The 16,097-nt window shown below is 47.3% G+C and overlaps 1 protein-coding gene across 3 annotated transcripts in view; it reads left to right on the top strand.

The window, feature by feature from the left end:
* The first annotated feature begins 443 nt into the window (after positions 1-443).
* Positions 444-16,097, top strand: part of SAMD4A (sterile alpha motif domain containing 4A) — a 216,508-nt gene continuing 200,854 nt past the window's right edge. The window contains exons 1-2 of one of the 3 annotated variants that reach the window (XM_041758695.1): positions 444-648; positions 1,920-2,550. In XM_041758695.1, the coding sequence (XP_041614629.1) occupies positions 2,355-2,550 (196 nt within the window). In that variant the 5' untranslated portion in view covers positions 444-648; positions 1,920-2,354. Of the gene's footprint in view, positions 649-1,593; positions 2,551-16,097 lie in introns of those variants that run through there. The other 2 variants (XM_041758696.1, XM_041758698.1) reach the window with 2 other exon arrangements.

Below are 16,097 nucleotides of genomic sequence, written 5' to 3'. Positions count from 1 at the left end.
TCCCCGGGCCCCAGGAGTCGGCGAACCACATTCCCAAGGACGCGCAGCCGGCGCCCTTCGGGTCCTCTGCTGCCAGCGCTCCTGCGGCCGTAGGGCCCCGACCTCCCCAGAACTCCCTGGAGGCCAGGGGAAGAATCCGCTCGGACCCCTCCCCTTCTCCAAACTTCTTCCCTCTGCGGGGCGGTCCTTCCAGCCCGACCCCTCCGCGCCATCCGGCTCCTCCCTCTCCCCCCCCTCCCCTCCCCTCCCCTCCTCCGGTCCCCACTGAGGAATCCGCCCCCCCACCCCGTCGCCGGCCGGGTCCGGGGATCCTCCCCCCGGCTCCCCCCGCGTGCCGCCGCCGCCGCCCGGGTTCCTCTCCCCCCTCTCGGGCGCTCCCTGCCAAGCCCATGATGTAATGGTGTATGTTAATCAGTAGCATGTGGGGAGCTCCGGCTCCGGCGGCTCAGTCCTCCGCGAGCCGACACTGGGGGCAGCAGCAGCGGCGGCGGCGGCGGCCCGGACCCGCAGCGCCGCGCTCTCTCAGCGCCGCCCGCCCCGACGGCATGGCCCGCGGCCCGCGCCCCGGGCGCCCGCAGCCTCGCTGAGAGCCGCCGCGGCCCCGACCCCCGCGTGGGGCCCCGAGCCGCCGGGATGAGCCGCGCCGAGGTGAGCGCCCCCAGCCTCCCGCCCTCGGAGGGTCCCTGGGTCGCCTTCCCGAGAGACTTCCCCTCTGCTCGAGAACTTTGGGAGGCGGGAGGCGGGATGCTGGCTGCCAGCGGCCCCTCGAGGGCTGAGCCGCCGGGCGCTGCGCCCCGCAGCCCGCGGCCCCCGGACAGGCGTGCGCGGGGGGAGCCCCCGAAGCCGAACTTTCTTCTTTGCGGTCGTTGGGGGGCGTGTGCGGGCGGCGCGGAGCCGCAGTGTCCGCGGAGCCGCCCTGCCCGCCGGGGGAAGCAGGGCTCGGGACTCCGGCTGTCCCCGCGCTCGGCGCGCGCCCGGGGCCGTGCAGCCTTCGGCCTGGGAAGCGCGGGCGAGACGCTGGGCCGGCGGGACCCGCCCGTAGGCGGTGGCAGCCGGGGCGAATGCCTAAAGCACACACGCTCGTACACACAGACGCGCACGCACGCACACATCTGATCGCTCTGGGCGAAGCAGGCCCTCGGAGACCGCCCGGGCGGGCTGGAGCGGCGCGGCGCGGCGCGGCGCGGCGCGGCGCGGCGCGGGGGAACCGGGGCTCCGGCTGCGCCTCCGCCCGCTGGGCGCGGAGCTTTGGGTGGGGAGTTTATTTTTGTCTCGAGCTGCTGCCGCGGCTGCTCACGGCCTAAATCCAGAGGGGCGCCTGGCGGTGGAGATGCTGGCTGTTGCTGTAGATGGAGCTGCAGCCGCTCGGCTGCTTCTCCAGGAGGTGGAGGAGGAGGAAGAGAGGAGGAGGAGGAGGTGGTAGAGGAGGAGGTAGAGAACGAGGAGGAGGAGGAGGTGGGCAGAGGAGGAGGTATAGAAGGAGGAGGAGGAGGAGGAGGAGGAAGGAACTCGGGCTGCTGCTGCCTCCGCCTCTGTTTTGCATTAGCCCCCACCCCCACCCCCGCGCCCCTTCGCAGCCGCATTGCAAGTTTTCCGCGCGAGGAAGATCTGTTGCTGGTGCTGGCGTTTGCAGGCTCAGCCCTCGAGGCCACCCCGGGTGGGGTGTGTGGGGAGCACCGGCCGTTCGCAGAGGCAGCAACAGGAAGCCGTGGGGTCTCCTCCCGCACCTGGGAAGGAGGTTCCTGGCCATTCCCAGCACGGCAGTAGCTCCTCTCGCGCATCCGGGTGCGGAGGGGGCTGCCGGAATCTGGGGAACCAAACCCCCCGCGGGGCGCCCCCCCGCCCCCTCTGATGCACTCGTTTCCCGGGCGCGCTCTCTCGCTGGCCGAGGTCTCACTGCAGCCTTTCTCTCCTTCCAGTGGTGATCGCCGCTCGGGAATGCGGGTGTGAAGGGTCCGAGCTGCCGCCCAGCGGGGAAGAGACCCCGGGACGCCGGAAATCACCATCCCGAAGCTGCGCGAAGGGGGGGAAAGAGCATTCTTTCAGTTTGTGTGCCTTGGGGGGAAATTTTTTTTTTTAATCGTTATTTTTTTTTTTTTTGAAAAAGAAACATTTCCGTGCTACTGTCTGTCATCATCTCTGGGGAAATCAGCCAGAACCGCCGGAACGTAACTGCAACCAGACGAGAGAGGCAGGAGCCGAGGCAGTACCTGCAGCGTCCGGGCACCAGAGCCACCTTGGAACGGGAACGCGTCTCCGGCGGCCGTGGGGCTGCGGCTCCGCCAAACTTTGGGGCGGGCGGGGCGGGCTGGGGCGCCGAGGGGGCTTCGTAGACCGAGGGCCGCCCCCTAACCATGATGTTTCGCGACCAGGTCGGGGTGCTGGCGGGCTGGTTTAAGGGCTGGAACGAGTGCGAGCAGACTGTTGCGCTGCTGTCGCTGCTGAAGCGCGTGAGCCAGACCCAGGCCCGCTTCCTCCAGCTCTGCCTGGAGCACTCGCTGGCCGACTGCGCCGAGCTGCACGTCCTGGAAGGCGAGGCCAACAGCCCCGGTAAGTGCGCGGCCACCGCTGTCCCGCCTGGTACCCCCGGCCTCCCTCCCCCACCGCGTCCTGCTGCCCAGCCTCCGGCCTGGGCCCCGCCCCCGGCCTCCTCCCGGCGGGTGCGCGGAGGGCGCGAGCCCGGGGCCCTCGGCCGCCGCCCCCCCCCCCCCCCCCCCAGCCGGTCCCTGCCGCCCACTTACCTCCGCCGGCCGCTTTGGGGTTTTGCCTACTGTCAACTCCTTCAGCCCATTCCGTGTGGTAGCCACGGTAGCATGAATGATTGGTTTTTCTCTCATGCAGTTTCCTGGGAAATAAGTAAGTCAGGTCACGTAGAGTCTGGATTTTCTGGGCTTTTTTTTTTACCCCCCTTCTCATTCTTTTTCTTTTGGGCAACGTGGCTCTCTGGATTTCAGCAACACATGAAGAAGCCGGACTGCCCTTCAGAAAGCCAAGCTTTGATTAGGCTGTATGAGGAATACATGGAAATTCAATGTTATTATTTCCTTTTCCCCCATGGATATTCCAGTTTTAGAGCTCTGTCTTCAGACCAATACGCAGGTGACGCTACAGACTATTCAGATGGTATTTGCAGTTTGTATACTGTGGGGTTATACTTATCCTTCAGGGCCTTCTGGTATTGATAGGAATCTTGTAGAAAGGATCTTACAGGAAGGGTCTCGGTGGAAAGCAGGCATGAACCAGGGCCCTTAATGCTTTCTGTTGGAAAACTTTACTGAATATAACAGAATTGTGTCATATTACTCTGCTAGCGTTTACAGACATCTCAACTAGTATAGAAAGTGAATATACAGGGAAGGTTCAGCAGTTTTCTATTTGCTAGCATGGGTGGTGACAGACAGAAATTATATCCCCGGGTGGGGAGGTGTGGGGTAAGGAAATGGGATGGAGAAAGGTCTGTTGGTTGTAATTTTGGATAGGGGAAATTCTTCAGCTCATGCTGCAGCAGGAGGGTGAACAGAGCCCCCAGTGTTTACGCAGAGAAAAGAATGCAGGGTCCTCTTCCAGCTGTTCCATGTTAAAGCCGCCAGCCTGCAAGACTCAGCAGAGGTCTGGGCTGCCATTTGATGACAAGGTCCAGTCCAGGGCAGCCGGGCCTGGGAGAAACTAAAGTGAGTGAGCGTGCTGTCAGGGCAGCAAGAGGAGAGCTGGCCTCCCTCTTTACTCCTCCTCCCTGATGTGGTGCTCATGAGGCTGAAAACCCTTGGATGGGATGTTTCCATATATAGAATCATAGGCTGGAAGTCAGCCGGGAAATCCTCACAGCTCTTTTCCTGACCACTCAGGGCTGCACCCAGAGGTCCCTGTGCTGCCAGGTGTGGAAGGCCACACTGAGAGAGATCACACAGGCCCCACTGGGATTCAGCCCCGAGCCCAGACAGCCCACCCTGTTACTCACAAGGGTGGCAGAGGCAGGGCCCCTTCTGTTCAGTTTAGTTCCACATTTATAAATAGCCTAAGGGCCAGCCTCCTGCATAAGGGTGTAGGAGCATAACTAGGAAAACCGATGATCTACGCTCTTGACTTCTGTCCTTGATATGACAGGGTTGCCTGGTTCACCTGCTTGATATTTGTTTTCTCAAGGTTTGACAAATAAGGTTATGTAAACTTTCGTGTGTTATAGAATGCAGACGATTTAAGTATAGTAATTGATGTTGAATGCTTGACTTCAGTGCCTGTAGAGACTATTTCAAATACTGATAATGAATCTTTAGGTTACTCAAATGTTAGAGCAACATTTTTTGCCCTCTGAGTTAAAAGAGACTTTTTCTCCACATAGCATCAGTTCAGCAAGTGAAAGCATTAAATGTGTGGTATAAAAAGTAGTTGCTTACTCTAAAAAATCTTGTCATTTATAAACCCAAGAAAAATATGAACTTCTCTGAGTTTTTATAAGTCATTTGGTAATCTCCTCCCACCCCCAATTTTATTTTACTGCACTTACTTGTGTAAACCTACCTGTTCATGCTGCCAGGTGCTATAGAGGTACAAAATCTAGAGCCATTACGTAAGACAGGGACTGTTTTCCGGTTTCTGAATTAATCTTTCAACCTGGAGATTTTGCTTCCTTGGAAACCTTTGCACTTGTTTTGTTGTGTGGCCAGGACAGAAATTCATTAGGAAGGCTGTGTGATGCTTCCATATACTTCTCTATGGGGATCATAAAGAGCATCAGGATTTGTCATGGTATATCCATGTCTGGAGTGTGGCGCTCTCACGTATCTGGAACCTAGCCAAGAACCAGGAAAGGGGCATAAATGCCCACTCAGCAACCAGAATAGATGACATGAAGTATGAGAGAATACTTCAAACCCTTTCTTAGAACATATTTTTATTTTATTATTTTTTAAAATTTTTATTTTAGACAACAACCCTAACAATTTTTTTAATGTGAAAAGTAATCCATAGCAAATTAGGGGTAGCACATTGAGAATGGGACGTGGGCAGCTGTAACCAGCAGTGCAAAGTGACCCTAGAGAGCTTGGCAGCTGGGAAAGATAGAGACATTATAACTTAAGACACAGGAATTGGGAACAGAAGCCCTGGAGGTTTGGGAATGTGAGAGTAGGAACCCTCAATTGATCTTGCAGGCATTACTCTGTAATAATGTAAATCAGTAATTACTGTTTACCATGAATGAGAGTAAACTACCAGAAATGGTACGTTTTTAAATACGCTTTTTGAGAAGAGAGGGAAATATGCCATAAACTTTGAAAATATTGACACTCAAGATAATTAACCTCCAAGGCTGTTTTGGTGTGTAAGGCTCATACCCATTCAGAAAACTAGGTTGTGTAGAATGACTCATTCATTGGCTGGCTGAGGTTTCCTATACCAAAATCATCATGTCTCACTTACTTTACTTTGTAATCATCAATTAAAAAAACACATATTTCTTCTGGTGTTGAGAGATTTTAAACCTTGGTGAATGGGAACCAAATTCATATCTGAGGCATGATCTCAGTATAATAAAAAATTTAATTAGTCATAGTATGAACTTGGCTCTGATTTCTCCAGGACTGACTTTAAATAGAGATAATTTTTCACATCAGACATGGTTTGTTTGGAGATCTGTGGGATGTATTTTGACGCTAACTTTTTAGTCTCTTAAATTTAGAATTTGTTGAGAAGTTAGTGATTCACCGGTTTATCCTTTGCCTCGGGTTCATGGTCATCTGAGATCCAAAAAAATGGTTGAGCCAATCTCTATGGGTTTGTGTGTGTGTGTGTGTGTGTGTGAGAGAGAGAGAGAGAGAGAGAGAGAGAGAGAGAAAGACAGAGTTTCACTCTAGATTATGTGTAAGTGGGTATTGTTCCTAAGTAGAAGTTGGTTTCCAGAACCCTCAAATCGCAGATTAGCACTTTAGCCACCAGCCCAGATTAACCTGGAGACTTCTGGAGTCTCAGTTTGTTTCTGGGCCTAACAGGTCCTGTGATGCATAAAAATGGCAAAAATGGAACTTTTTGATTTTACTTGCAGTTTCCTAAAGAAAAATAGGTTGGATGGCATTGTTTATTCATGACTTTTGTCATTTGGACTTGAAATAAGTTTTTCAATGGAAACTGTAAGAAATTGATGTGCACAAGTAAATCCATAAAGACTTACAAAACAGTGCATACTTTGTGGGGCAATTGCATATGTTTGTAATAAATAAATGGCAAAAAGATTGTTGCTTTACTTAACATTTAAATACAAGAGAAAAGATCTGAAATGGCAATGCTTGAGACAAAACTAATTGTGGAGATTGAAAAAGGACCTGTGTGCATATTTACTTTCCTTAGAGAGTGAATATGTTGCTTTTGTGATTTTTTTTATGGTGTTTGGCATGCCATACCCTGAGTTACTTTTTTAGATCACAAATGGAGTCAAAGGAAAGCAGAAGAATTGAGAATTTTCTGATGATACTGGAGAAGATCCTGTTTGGAGTTCTTCCTTTTGCTTACTCATTCAGCACTCATTTTCTGACTACCTACAGCTGTCCTGCCCCTGTGTTGTGCAGTGGGAACACAGAGGTACCTTATTATGTTCCAGTGCTTGGTGCATAGATACCCAGTGTTGAGTGACTAATGTGGCATCATAGGTGCTGAAGCATAGGTATGGGAATAAAAAGGATGGAGGGAGGGCTTCTGGGAGCATTGTGAATCTAGCAGCTAATTGTCTGGGGGAGTCAGAGAAGACTTCACTGGAGAAGGGATGTGTTTGTGTTGAATTTGAAGGGTGCATGGGAGTTGGTTCAGTAAGTCCAAAGGATTGTTGAGAGTAGGCATGAAGGCATTTTTCGAGCAGAAGGGATAGCTTCGATAAAAATGTTGCCTTATGAAATGGTGAGTTCAGAGTGGCTAGGAGAGTACAGAATGCTGACCTCTAAGAGGCCGAAGTTAAAACAGATGCTGTGTGGGTATGCAGAATTTTGCCAGCTAAGGTGTTTGGACTCAATCCTGCAGAGATGATAGAAAACCCAACAGGGCTTTTAGGAAAGGAGTTAAAAGAAGGAAGGTGTATGTTTGTGTGTGCATTTGTGTGTGTATTTGTACACTTTTGGGAAAGACCTTCTAATATATGCATGATTCTCTGAGAGGCAAAAATGGGAGAAGTAAGGCAAAGTTTGGTTCAGTTCAGTTTCCATTTTGATCACCTGGTGGCATCATCAGCTCAGGACAGCTTTGTTGCTTTCAGCATTGATCTGTGGGGAAGAAAGGATTGATGTGGAAACGAAAAGAAGGTATTGTCCAGGTGGGCATTTATTTGTATCCATGGGAAGGCATATGTTGTAAAGGATTCTTAGAGTTTGGATTTTGAAATCAGAGTGGGCTAGTCAATTAATTTCTGAGCCTCAGTTTTCTTATCTGTAAAATGGAGCTAATAAAACCTTGTTATTGTCCAGAAGTTACTTGTTAATAATGCAGTGAGGGCCTATTCTATCACTCAGGCTTAAATTTGCCTCTAATTTATGTAAAGTTGTCTCGAATTAATGTAGACTTTATATGAATAATGATTTTGTAGATGACAGGAACTCTTTTTATCTGAAGGATTATCAGGAAGAGATTGTAGATGACTTGGCCCCCTGAAAAGATATGAGTCTGCTTCACTCCATCATCTGCATCTCAGTTTTGTTCTATTCTTTATCATGTTGAATCCTAAAAAAAATTCAACCCTGGCCCAGTTTTCCTACATAACACTTTTTTCTTTCAGTTGGTAAATATGAAAAGCAGAAGTCGTTTTGTTGAATGAGATGTGTAAGGACTTTCTATCTGAAGCACTTTCCACCTAGGGTGTTGTCATTTTCTGTGGGTTGACCTAGTGTGACGGGTGGCAGGTCACACACATTTATACCCTCTGTTGTGAAGAAATTGGATTTGGTTGTTTAGTTTGGGTGCTCTAGGGCTTCAGCAACTGAGTATGTGTTCTAAACAGGTCCCGTCATGGGAACCCTGGGTGGCGCAGCGGTTTAGCGCCTGCCTTTGGCCCAGGGCGCGATCCTGGAGACCCAGGATCGAGTCCCACGTCAGGCTCCCGGTGCATGGAGCCTGCTTCTCTCTCTGCCTCTCTCTCTCTGTGTGACTATCATAAATAAATAAAAATAAAAATAAAAAAATAAACAGGTCCCATCAAAGTAAGTAAGAAGCAGACAAACTTAACAGCAGTCCATTGGTGTGTTTATGTTTAAATAAACAAAGCAGGGTGAAATGAAGGTCATGAGGGCTTGAGAAGTAGCCGGAAACTTCCCAGTGAATCCTGCACAGGTGTGATTCTAAAGAGAATGGTGACACCACCAGAGAAGACAAAGTACCTCTCTTCCTTGACCTGAGGAGAAATTTGGAGGTTTGCATCTCTGAGTGAAGTGCTCTGTATAACTCATCTGCTAGGAAAGGTGTGGTGCTTTTTTTCTTTTTAATATATTACTGTTGCTTTGAATTTTTGGCTGGTTCCTTTCTTTCCATTCCTCCTAATCATTCCTTCCAAGGCCTTACTGACTTCCACCAGTTCACATAGATTAAGATGCAGAATCAGGTATCTCCTCTGAGCTATTTTTTTGAATCTGTGAAGCTGCCTGAGGCAGGAATCTCCCAAGGAAAGCAGAACTTTCAGAATGGGAGCTGAGCTTTCTTTCTCTCTTGGTTAGCTAGTCAAGGCTGGGGCCTTGCTTTGAAACCTGTACTCCAGAAGCCAGTGTGGAGTTTGGGACAAAATAGCCTGCTTTTATGCAGGATCATGTCACTCTGTTGGACTCAAGCTAGTTGTAGAGTTTTGTTCTCATTCCACATATCAACACTGTAATATGGTTTTCCTTCTCTTGGTTTCCCAGGGGGAAAAAAAAAATCAAATGATTCAGTGGTTTCTTTTACACATTAGATGATACCATCAGATGGTACTTGGCAAAGACTATTGGGTAAGAAACTGTGGTACCAAGTTCCTCATCACATATTAATTCACCAAATACCCTAGCCCCTATCTGAGAGCAAGGTACATGTTGAAAGGTAAAGTAGGTGTAATGATTCTTCTCAAGGAATTTAGACTTGAGTTGTGGAAGTAAAACAAGTATATATATATATAGATAGATATAGATATAGATATAGATATAGATATAGATATAGATATAGATATATATTGGTTAGACTATGAACCTGAGGAGAAATTTGTGAAATCCGATGATTGTGCTGTATGGGAGTGCACTGGGAGTGCACATATATATATATATATATATACACATACATATATATATATATATTGGTTAGACTATGAACAGTTACTAAATGCTGGGGTTCCCATGGAAGAACAAACCTGGGAGAGAACAGGATGGGCTGGGTAGTCCAAGCAATAATGAGTGGAAGAAATAAACCTGAATGTGTCATTTGAAATGAGTGCTATAAGGCCCACACAATTCTTGCCTTTTTAATATCTCTAACGCAAGTTTTATTAAGGAAACCACACACATAGGGGGATCCCATGCATGAGCCATCTAAGGAGCAGACTCCCTGGGTCTTTGAAGAGTGAGTAGGAATACGTTAGAGATAGGGGAGCATGATGCCTGTTTGTCAGGAATGATCTCCTGAATGGAAGGAGTAATCCAAACACTTCCGTTATTTCTAATGTTTAAAGGTAGGAAAATGAAACATCTGCTTACCTAATATTTTTATCCCTAAAGTTATCCATAAAATGATCAAATGTAGTAATAGTTCTCTTGGCTCCTCCTAGTAGGATACTTTTATGTGTTACTTTGATTAGAACTAGTGTTCAGCGGGCACATTTTCAACATGTGTAGGAAAAGACAAACGTGACTTAGACTACTTCTCAAAATATAATGTGCTTACAAATCATTTAGAGATCTTGTTAAACTGAAAACTCTCATTGAGGAGGTCTTTATTTCTAATAAGCCCCCAGGTGATGCTGATGCTGCTGCAGGTCTGCGGACCACTCATTGAGTAGAAAGAGCGTAGACGTACGAGAGGTGGAAAGTTATTTAGAGGCAATTGGTGCATTGGTTTTCAAGTTTTATGGATGTATATCAGAAGATTTTTGTTTGCAGATGTAAATTTCTCTGAAGGCTTATGGAAAGTGGATGCCCCTCCCTCTTCCCACCTCCAACCCTAACTCCAAGGAGAGCAGTTTGAAAATCGTCTCTGTCCAAGCACTACGATTTCTTCCCCTGGCTCAGAGACATTAGAACTGTCTCTTCCAGCCCGAAATGAGTCTGGGTTTGAGGAGAGCAGAGCTGAGCTCTGTTATAGCATTTTCCCCGAGCTTTTTAGAGGTGCCTCTGCTGGAATTTCTAGGCATTCTAATGATCAGTGTCCCATGGAAAATGAGGCTCCAGGAGAGATTCGTTTTTTGCTGATGCTATGGGCTGTAAAGTTGAGCTGGAAAGGGCAGGAATGTTAATTCCAGAGACCGGATGGCAGAGATCTCTCTTCCTACTTCCCCAGTGCACTCCCATACAGCACAATCATCGGAATTTCTGAGGCAGCCCATCCTGATCTGTCAGTAGAATTCAAGTGTTTGTGTGTGCAGCATAAATACATATAGAGCATTGACTTTCATCGTATACATTTTGGTCTGTGTGAGTATGTGCAGCAAATACGTGATGGAAATGTGACTGAATTGGCAATGCTGGATCACTTTTGAATTCCTGAAGAGTCATAAAGGAATAGAGGAATCATGAAAACCTAGATAAATAACATTCTCCGTCTGTAAAAGAAAAAAGGTGGGAGAAAGTAGATTCTGTGCAAGGACTTGTGAAGTTAACACAAGTCTTGTGTCAGATACCAGAAGAACAATTGAAACTTGATTTGTGAGCATTTGGATGAGGAATTAGGAAGCGGCCTGGTTTTCCTAAGAATGGGAAGAATGGGTCGCGGCTAGCTAATGTCATTTCCTTTTTGATGGGAGAATGGGAGAGGAAGGGAGATTGCATACAAGAGACTTCTGTATTCTGGACAGATCGCAGGAATTCTGATTCCCGTATCTGAATTTTAGTGCAGCCTTTCACAAATCCCCTTGTTTCCTGCTGAATAAAGTGGAGGCATGAGGGCTGGGTCAGAGTCGAGTTATGTGGCCTTAGAGTGGCTTCAGTAACTGACAGGCAGGCCTGGCTCAGGCCTCTGTCAGCCTTAAAGGGAGGACTTTGGTACCGTGCCTCAGGCTCATATGTTCTACATCATTATTCATGTTAACGTGTGACTTCACCTAGGGTCCCCAAGAAAGCAGAGCCTTAGGCAAGGGCTGGCACGCAGGTAGTTTATTTAGGGCACTGATCCCAGGGACAGGAAAGGGTACTGCGGAAAGAAACAGGAGGAGGAAAAGCCAACACAAGATTATGTTATCCAGCTTCACTGCTGCTGACTGTGCCTCAGAAGAGCTAGACAAGGTGGCTTGTGTCCATGGCTCCCTGCTCCCCTTGGTCAAGGGCTGCCCTGGGGGTATCGAGTCTCTGTGCTACCAGCTTAGTACGTGTGTGAGTGCTGAGCCTTCTTCAGTGTCCCACAGTGTGGTATCGGAGAAGCCACAAGGCAGAAAGCTAGAGAGAAGTACAGCTGAGGCAGGGTGCTGTCACGTTATACCCGCCTGAGGCTGGTGGCCACAGCGAGGACTGCAGGGTAAGTTGTGCTGAGAAGGTGGAGTTATCAAATCTGTGGGTGAACCTAGAGAGGGATAGCTGAACCTAGGGGGCCCTGATGACAAACTCATGATCCAAAATATTTGAATGTAGGGCAGCTCGGGTGGCTCAGCGGTTTAGTGCCACCTTCGGCCCAGGGCGTGATCCTGGGGACCCAGGATGGAGTCCCACATCGGGCTCCCTGCATGGGGCCTGTTTCTCCCTCTGCCTGTGTCTCTGCCTCTCTCTGTGTATGTCTCTCATGAGTAAATAAATAAAATCTTTAAAAAAATTTTTGAATGTAACAGGATGACTCCTGAATCACTGTTAGCATAGCCTCTATGTTTGTATCTCCTAAACCTCGGGTCGAAGAGGATGGCTTAGCGGTAGCGTGCAGGAAAAGGAGTCCTGGCACTTAGTAGACCTAGAATTTAGAATGATTAATGGCACAATGCGGTTGCTTCCAAAGCCACTTAAACCTTTAATAATACATTGTCTGTATAATATAGTATATAATGATATTGTCTTCAGAAATGGGTCTTCTCTGCAGGCCAGACTGTGCCTTGAGTCCAGGGAGCAGTTCTGGTACACACTTTGAGGGAGATGGACAGGTCAGGATGTGGCCAGAGGAAAGAGGCTGGTGGGGCACTTGAGGAACCAGGGGAGCATTTAGAGTAGAGGAACAGATGGGCAGAGAACATGACACTTGTCATTGGTTCCTTGAAAGTCTGGTGCAGAGTTGAGGGCTTTAATTCTGCATCCACGTAGAGGGTAGCATATAGAAGCCAAAGTTCCTTCAACTCAAAGTAAAGAAAAGCTTTATAATGATTAGAGCTCCCAGACAGTGGCCTAAGCTGCTGTAAGAGGCAGTGGCTTGGCTTTCACCAGAGGTGGGCAAGCATTTGGAACAGTGCAGGGCACTGAATAATTCTGAATAAGACTGGCTCCTATTTACTGAGTGCCTGCTCTGTGCCAGGCACATTACTAAATTCCTTGCATACATTATCTCATTTATTCATCCCAGGCACCCTATGAAAGGAGGTAGGAGCTGTCATTATTCCATTGGTCAGAGAGGAAACAAGCGGTCTGACTTCCAGACTATTCCACGTGCTTCTCCACTGCAGGGACTCAGTGGGTTCCTTTAAAAAAAAGAAAACTGTGATCTCTTTGATGACCTCCAAAGTCCCTTCCAACCTTAAGATTCTGTGGTTTAGGTGAATCAGGTATAAACATAAGAAAACAAAGCTATTGGGAGCAGAGGAGAGAGACAATATGAGTGAATGAATAAGGGTCGTCTTAAGAGTCTTCTTTAGTTTTTTTTTTTTTTTTAAGATTTTATTTATTTATTCATGAGACACTCCCCCCCCCCCCCCCCCCCACACACACAGAGACAGAGACACAGGCAGAGGGAGAAGCAGGCTCCATGCTGGAAGCCCGAAGTGGGACTCGATCCCAGGACTCCAGGATTATGCCCTGAGCCAAAGGCAGATGCTCAACCACTGAGCCACCCAGGTGTCCCATCTTCTTTAGATTCTTTCCAGTGTATTCCTTCTGAACTTCTTGACCTGTTTGTGCCACCTATTTGTGGTTTTTAAGAAATATGTAGAATGATTTTTTGGTTTTCTTTTGAAAAAAGTAGGGAGTGAGATGAGGCTAGATCACTATGATGAGTAGGACCACCCTATTTAAGAGAAGATGTAATAGGGGTGCCTGGGTGGCTCAGTCGGTTGAGCATCTGCCTTTGGTTCAGGTCACGATCTTGGGGTCCTGGGATCGAGCCCCACATCTGGCTATCATCTGCTTAGCAGAATATCTGCTTCTCCCTATTCCTCTTCTGTGTTCTCTCTCCCTTTCTCCCTCTATCTCAGATAAATAAATCTTAAAAAAGAAAGAAAAGATGTAGTGAACTGAATTGGATCTTGTTTCTTTTGGGTCACACAAGAGCAATGATTAAGCTCTGAAAGTGTCAGTCATTTATTAGCAGAAGTAACTCATAATTGCAATCTCTATCTCCAAATTTTTTTGTTGTTGTTTCTCCATGTGGTTCTAAAAGTGATGATATGATATATTCTTTGTAGGGTAATGGCTACCTTTTATTTTTTTTAAACACTTTTTTTTTTAAAGATTTTATTTATTTATTCATGAGAAACACATAGAAAGAGGCAGAGACATAGGCAAAGGGAGAAGTAGCTCCCTCTGGGGAGCCCGATGTGGGACTCGATCCCAGGACCCTAGGATCCTGACCTGAGCCGAAGGCAGATGCTCAACCCAGCCATTCAGGTGTCCCGCACTTTTTTTTTTTTTTAAAGATTCTATTTATTTGTTTCAAAGAGAGAACAAGAGAGCACACATAGGGGGAGTGGCAGAGGGAGAGGGAGTGGGAGAGGGAGAAGCAGCCTCCCTGCTTACCAGGGAATCGGGGCTCAATCCTAGGACCCTGGGATCATGACCTGAGCTGAAGGCAGCTGCTTAATTGGCTGAGCCACCCAGGGACCCCTAAAAAACACTTTCTGTGTGTCAAGCACTGTGCAGATAGATAACTACACAACTATTATCTCCAGTTATCAAACAAATGAATGATACAAAGAAGCAGAACTAATGGTTGTGACAAATTAAATGCAATATATTGTAGTAATTAGATAATGTACTTATGACCCAGAGTTTAGCATGTAGTATGTGCTTATTGACTAATTTCAAAATTATGTAAATCCACAAAGTAGATCGTATTTCCACTTTACAGAAGAGGGAGTTTAGGTGGAGAGTGGTTAGAAAAGCCCCTGAGGTGTTTCTGATCCAAAAGCCTGTGTTGAATCCTCACCACCACTTGAATGCTGCAGGTCTCTTCCAGTCCTTAGGTAAATAAAAATGTTGAAGTTTAAATGAAAAATGCTTAAGGATATTTAATGGTAATTTTAATACATCTCCCTCTAACATTTTATAAATCTAATCTTGGCAGAATTCTTTTTGGCTTGTCCATTTTAATCCTATGTAGCTTGATATGGTTTAGCTTCTTGTTTCCATTGGCTTTTTTTTTTTTTTTTAATTAGCGAAAAGCATCAATTCAGACATTTCCCTTCCTGTAAGGAAGACTCGTGGAATGGAGGCCTCAGCTGCCTGTGCATGAACGGGCAGGACTTGGATAAGGAAACAGGCTCTGCAAGCTGCAGAGAGGAAAGAATGAGGAATGTGTTATCTAATAGTTCATGGCATCCTTGACTTTGACAAACTAGCAATTGATGAGCTGGGTCAGGATCTCCTTAGGATCTGGAATTGGGCAAAGCACCAACTTGAGGGTTGTAAATTAAAACAAGCTCTCTCGTTGTTTGTAAATGGTGGAAAATTTCTGAAGATTAGTTTAGGAAAACATGTTATCGTTGGTGTAAGAGTGAATCCTGCTTATTTCATTTCCTAACAGCATAAAATTCAGGAGGTGGGAGAGACTTTATCTATGCCAGTCCCTCTGTTGAAGATGTGGGAGGACTGAGGTCAGCTGAGGTCTTCTACCTGCTGGTGGGGAAGCGCTGGTGTTACCTTCAAGAACTTTCTCTCACCATCTATGACCTAGACCTTGGTATAGTACCACTTTCCTACGGCTGCCATGGTCACCACTTCAGTGATTATTTGATGCTCTATTTACCTGAATGTCAAAGACTATTCATTAGGTTGGTCTCCTGGAAGTCCTTTCCACAACCCTTTCTTTTTCATTTCTTTACTCACAGTAAAGTACAGATTTGTTTTTATTGGTAGATGATTGGCATTCATATTTTGAAATACCAGAGAGTTCTTTTTAAAAAAATTTTTTTTTTAATTTTTTATTTTTATTTATGATAGTCACAGAGAGAGAGAGAGAGAGGCAGAGACACAGGCGGAGGGAGAAGCAGGCTCCATGCACCGGGAGCCTGATGTGGGATTCGATCCAGGGTCTCCAGGATCGCGCCCTGGGCCAAAGGCAGGCGCCAAACCGCTGCGCCACCCAGGGATCCCCAGAGTTCTAATGTAGAAAGGTTTGGCTTTATTTTAGCATCATCACAGTTCCATAATGTCCTCTTGTTTTACGGAATATCTGACTCAGCCACTTTGGAGTCCCCCTAAATCCCAGCAGAGAGCTGGGTATTGTTCACGACTGTCCCCATGCCTAGGGAAGAGATTTCATTCACTGGTTGGTGAAGCAGTTCCTTTGCATGATGATGTGGTAGACCAACCACAACTCCTCCTGAGGGTATCTCCCAACCCCCTAGAGCTTGCTGGCACCCTGCAGGTACTTCTTTTACTGCATTGGTCACAGGGTATTGTCATCATCCACGTTCCAGACTGGCCTGGGTCTTCCTAACTTTCCTCCTCCAGCACCTATGTGCTTGGCACATAGGTGGTGTCAGTATGTTTCTGTTGAGAGAACGTGAATAAGTACAAAGAAATTTAACTCCTAGCCCTAGTCCACAAGGG

Source organism: Vulpes lagopus, chromosome 6 (assembly GCF_018345385.1).
Source record: "Vulpes lagopus strain Blue_001 chromosome 6, ASM1834538v1, whole genome shotgun sequence".
NCBI classification, from domain to species: domain Eukaryota; kingdom Metazoa; phylum Chordata; class Mammalia; order Carnivora; family Canidae; genus Vulpes; species Vulpes lagopus.
This window is presented reverse-complemented; position numbering and strand designations above follow the sequence as displayed.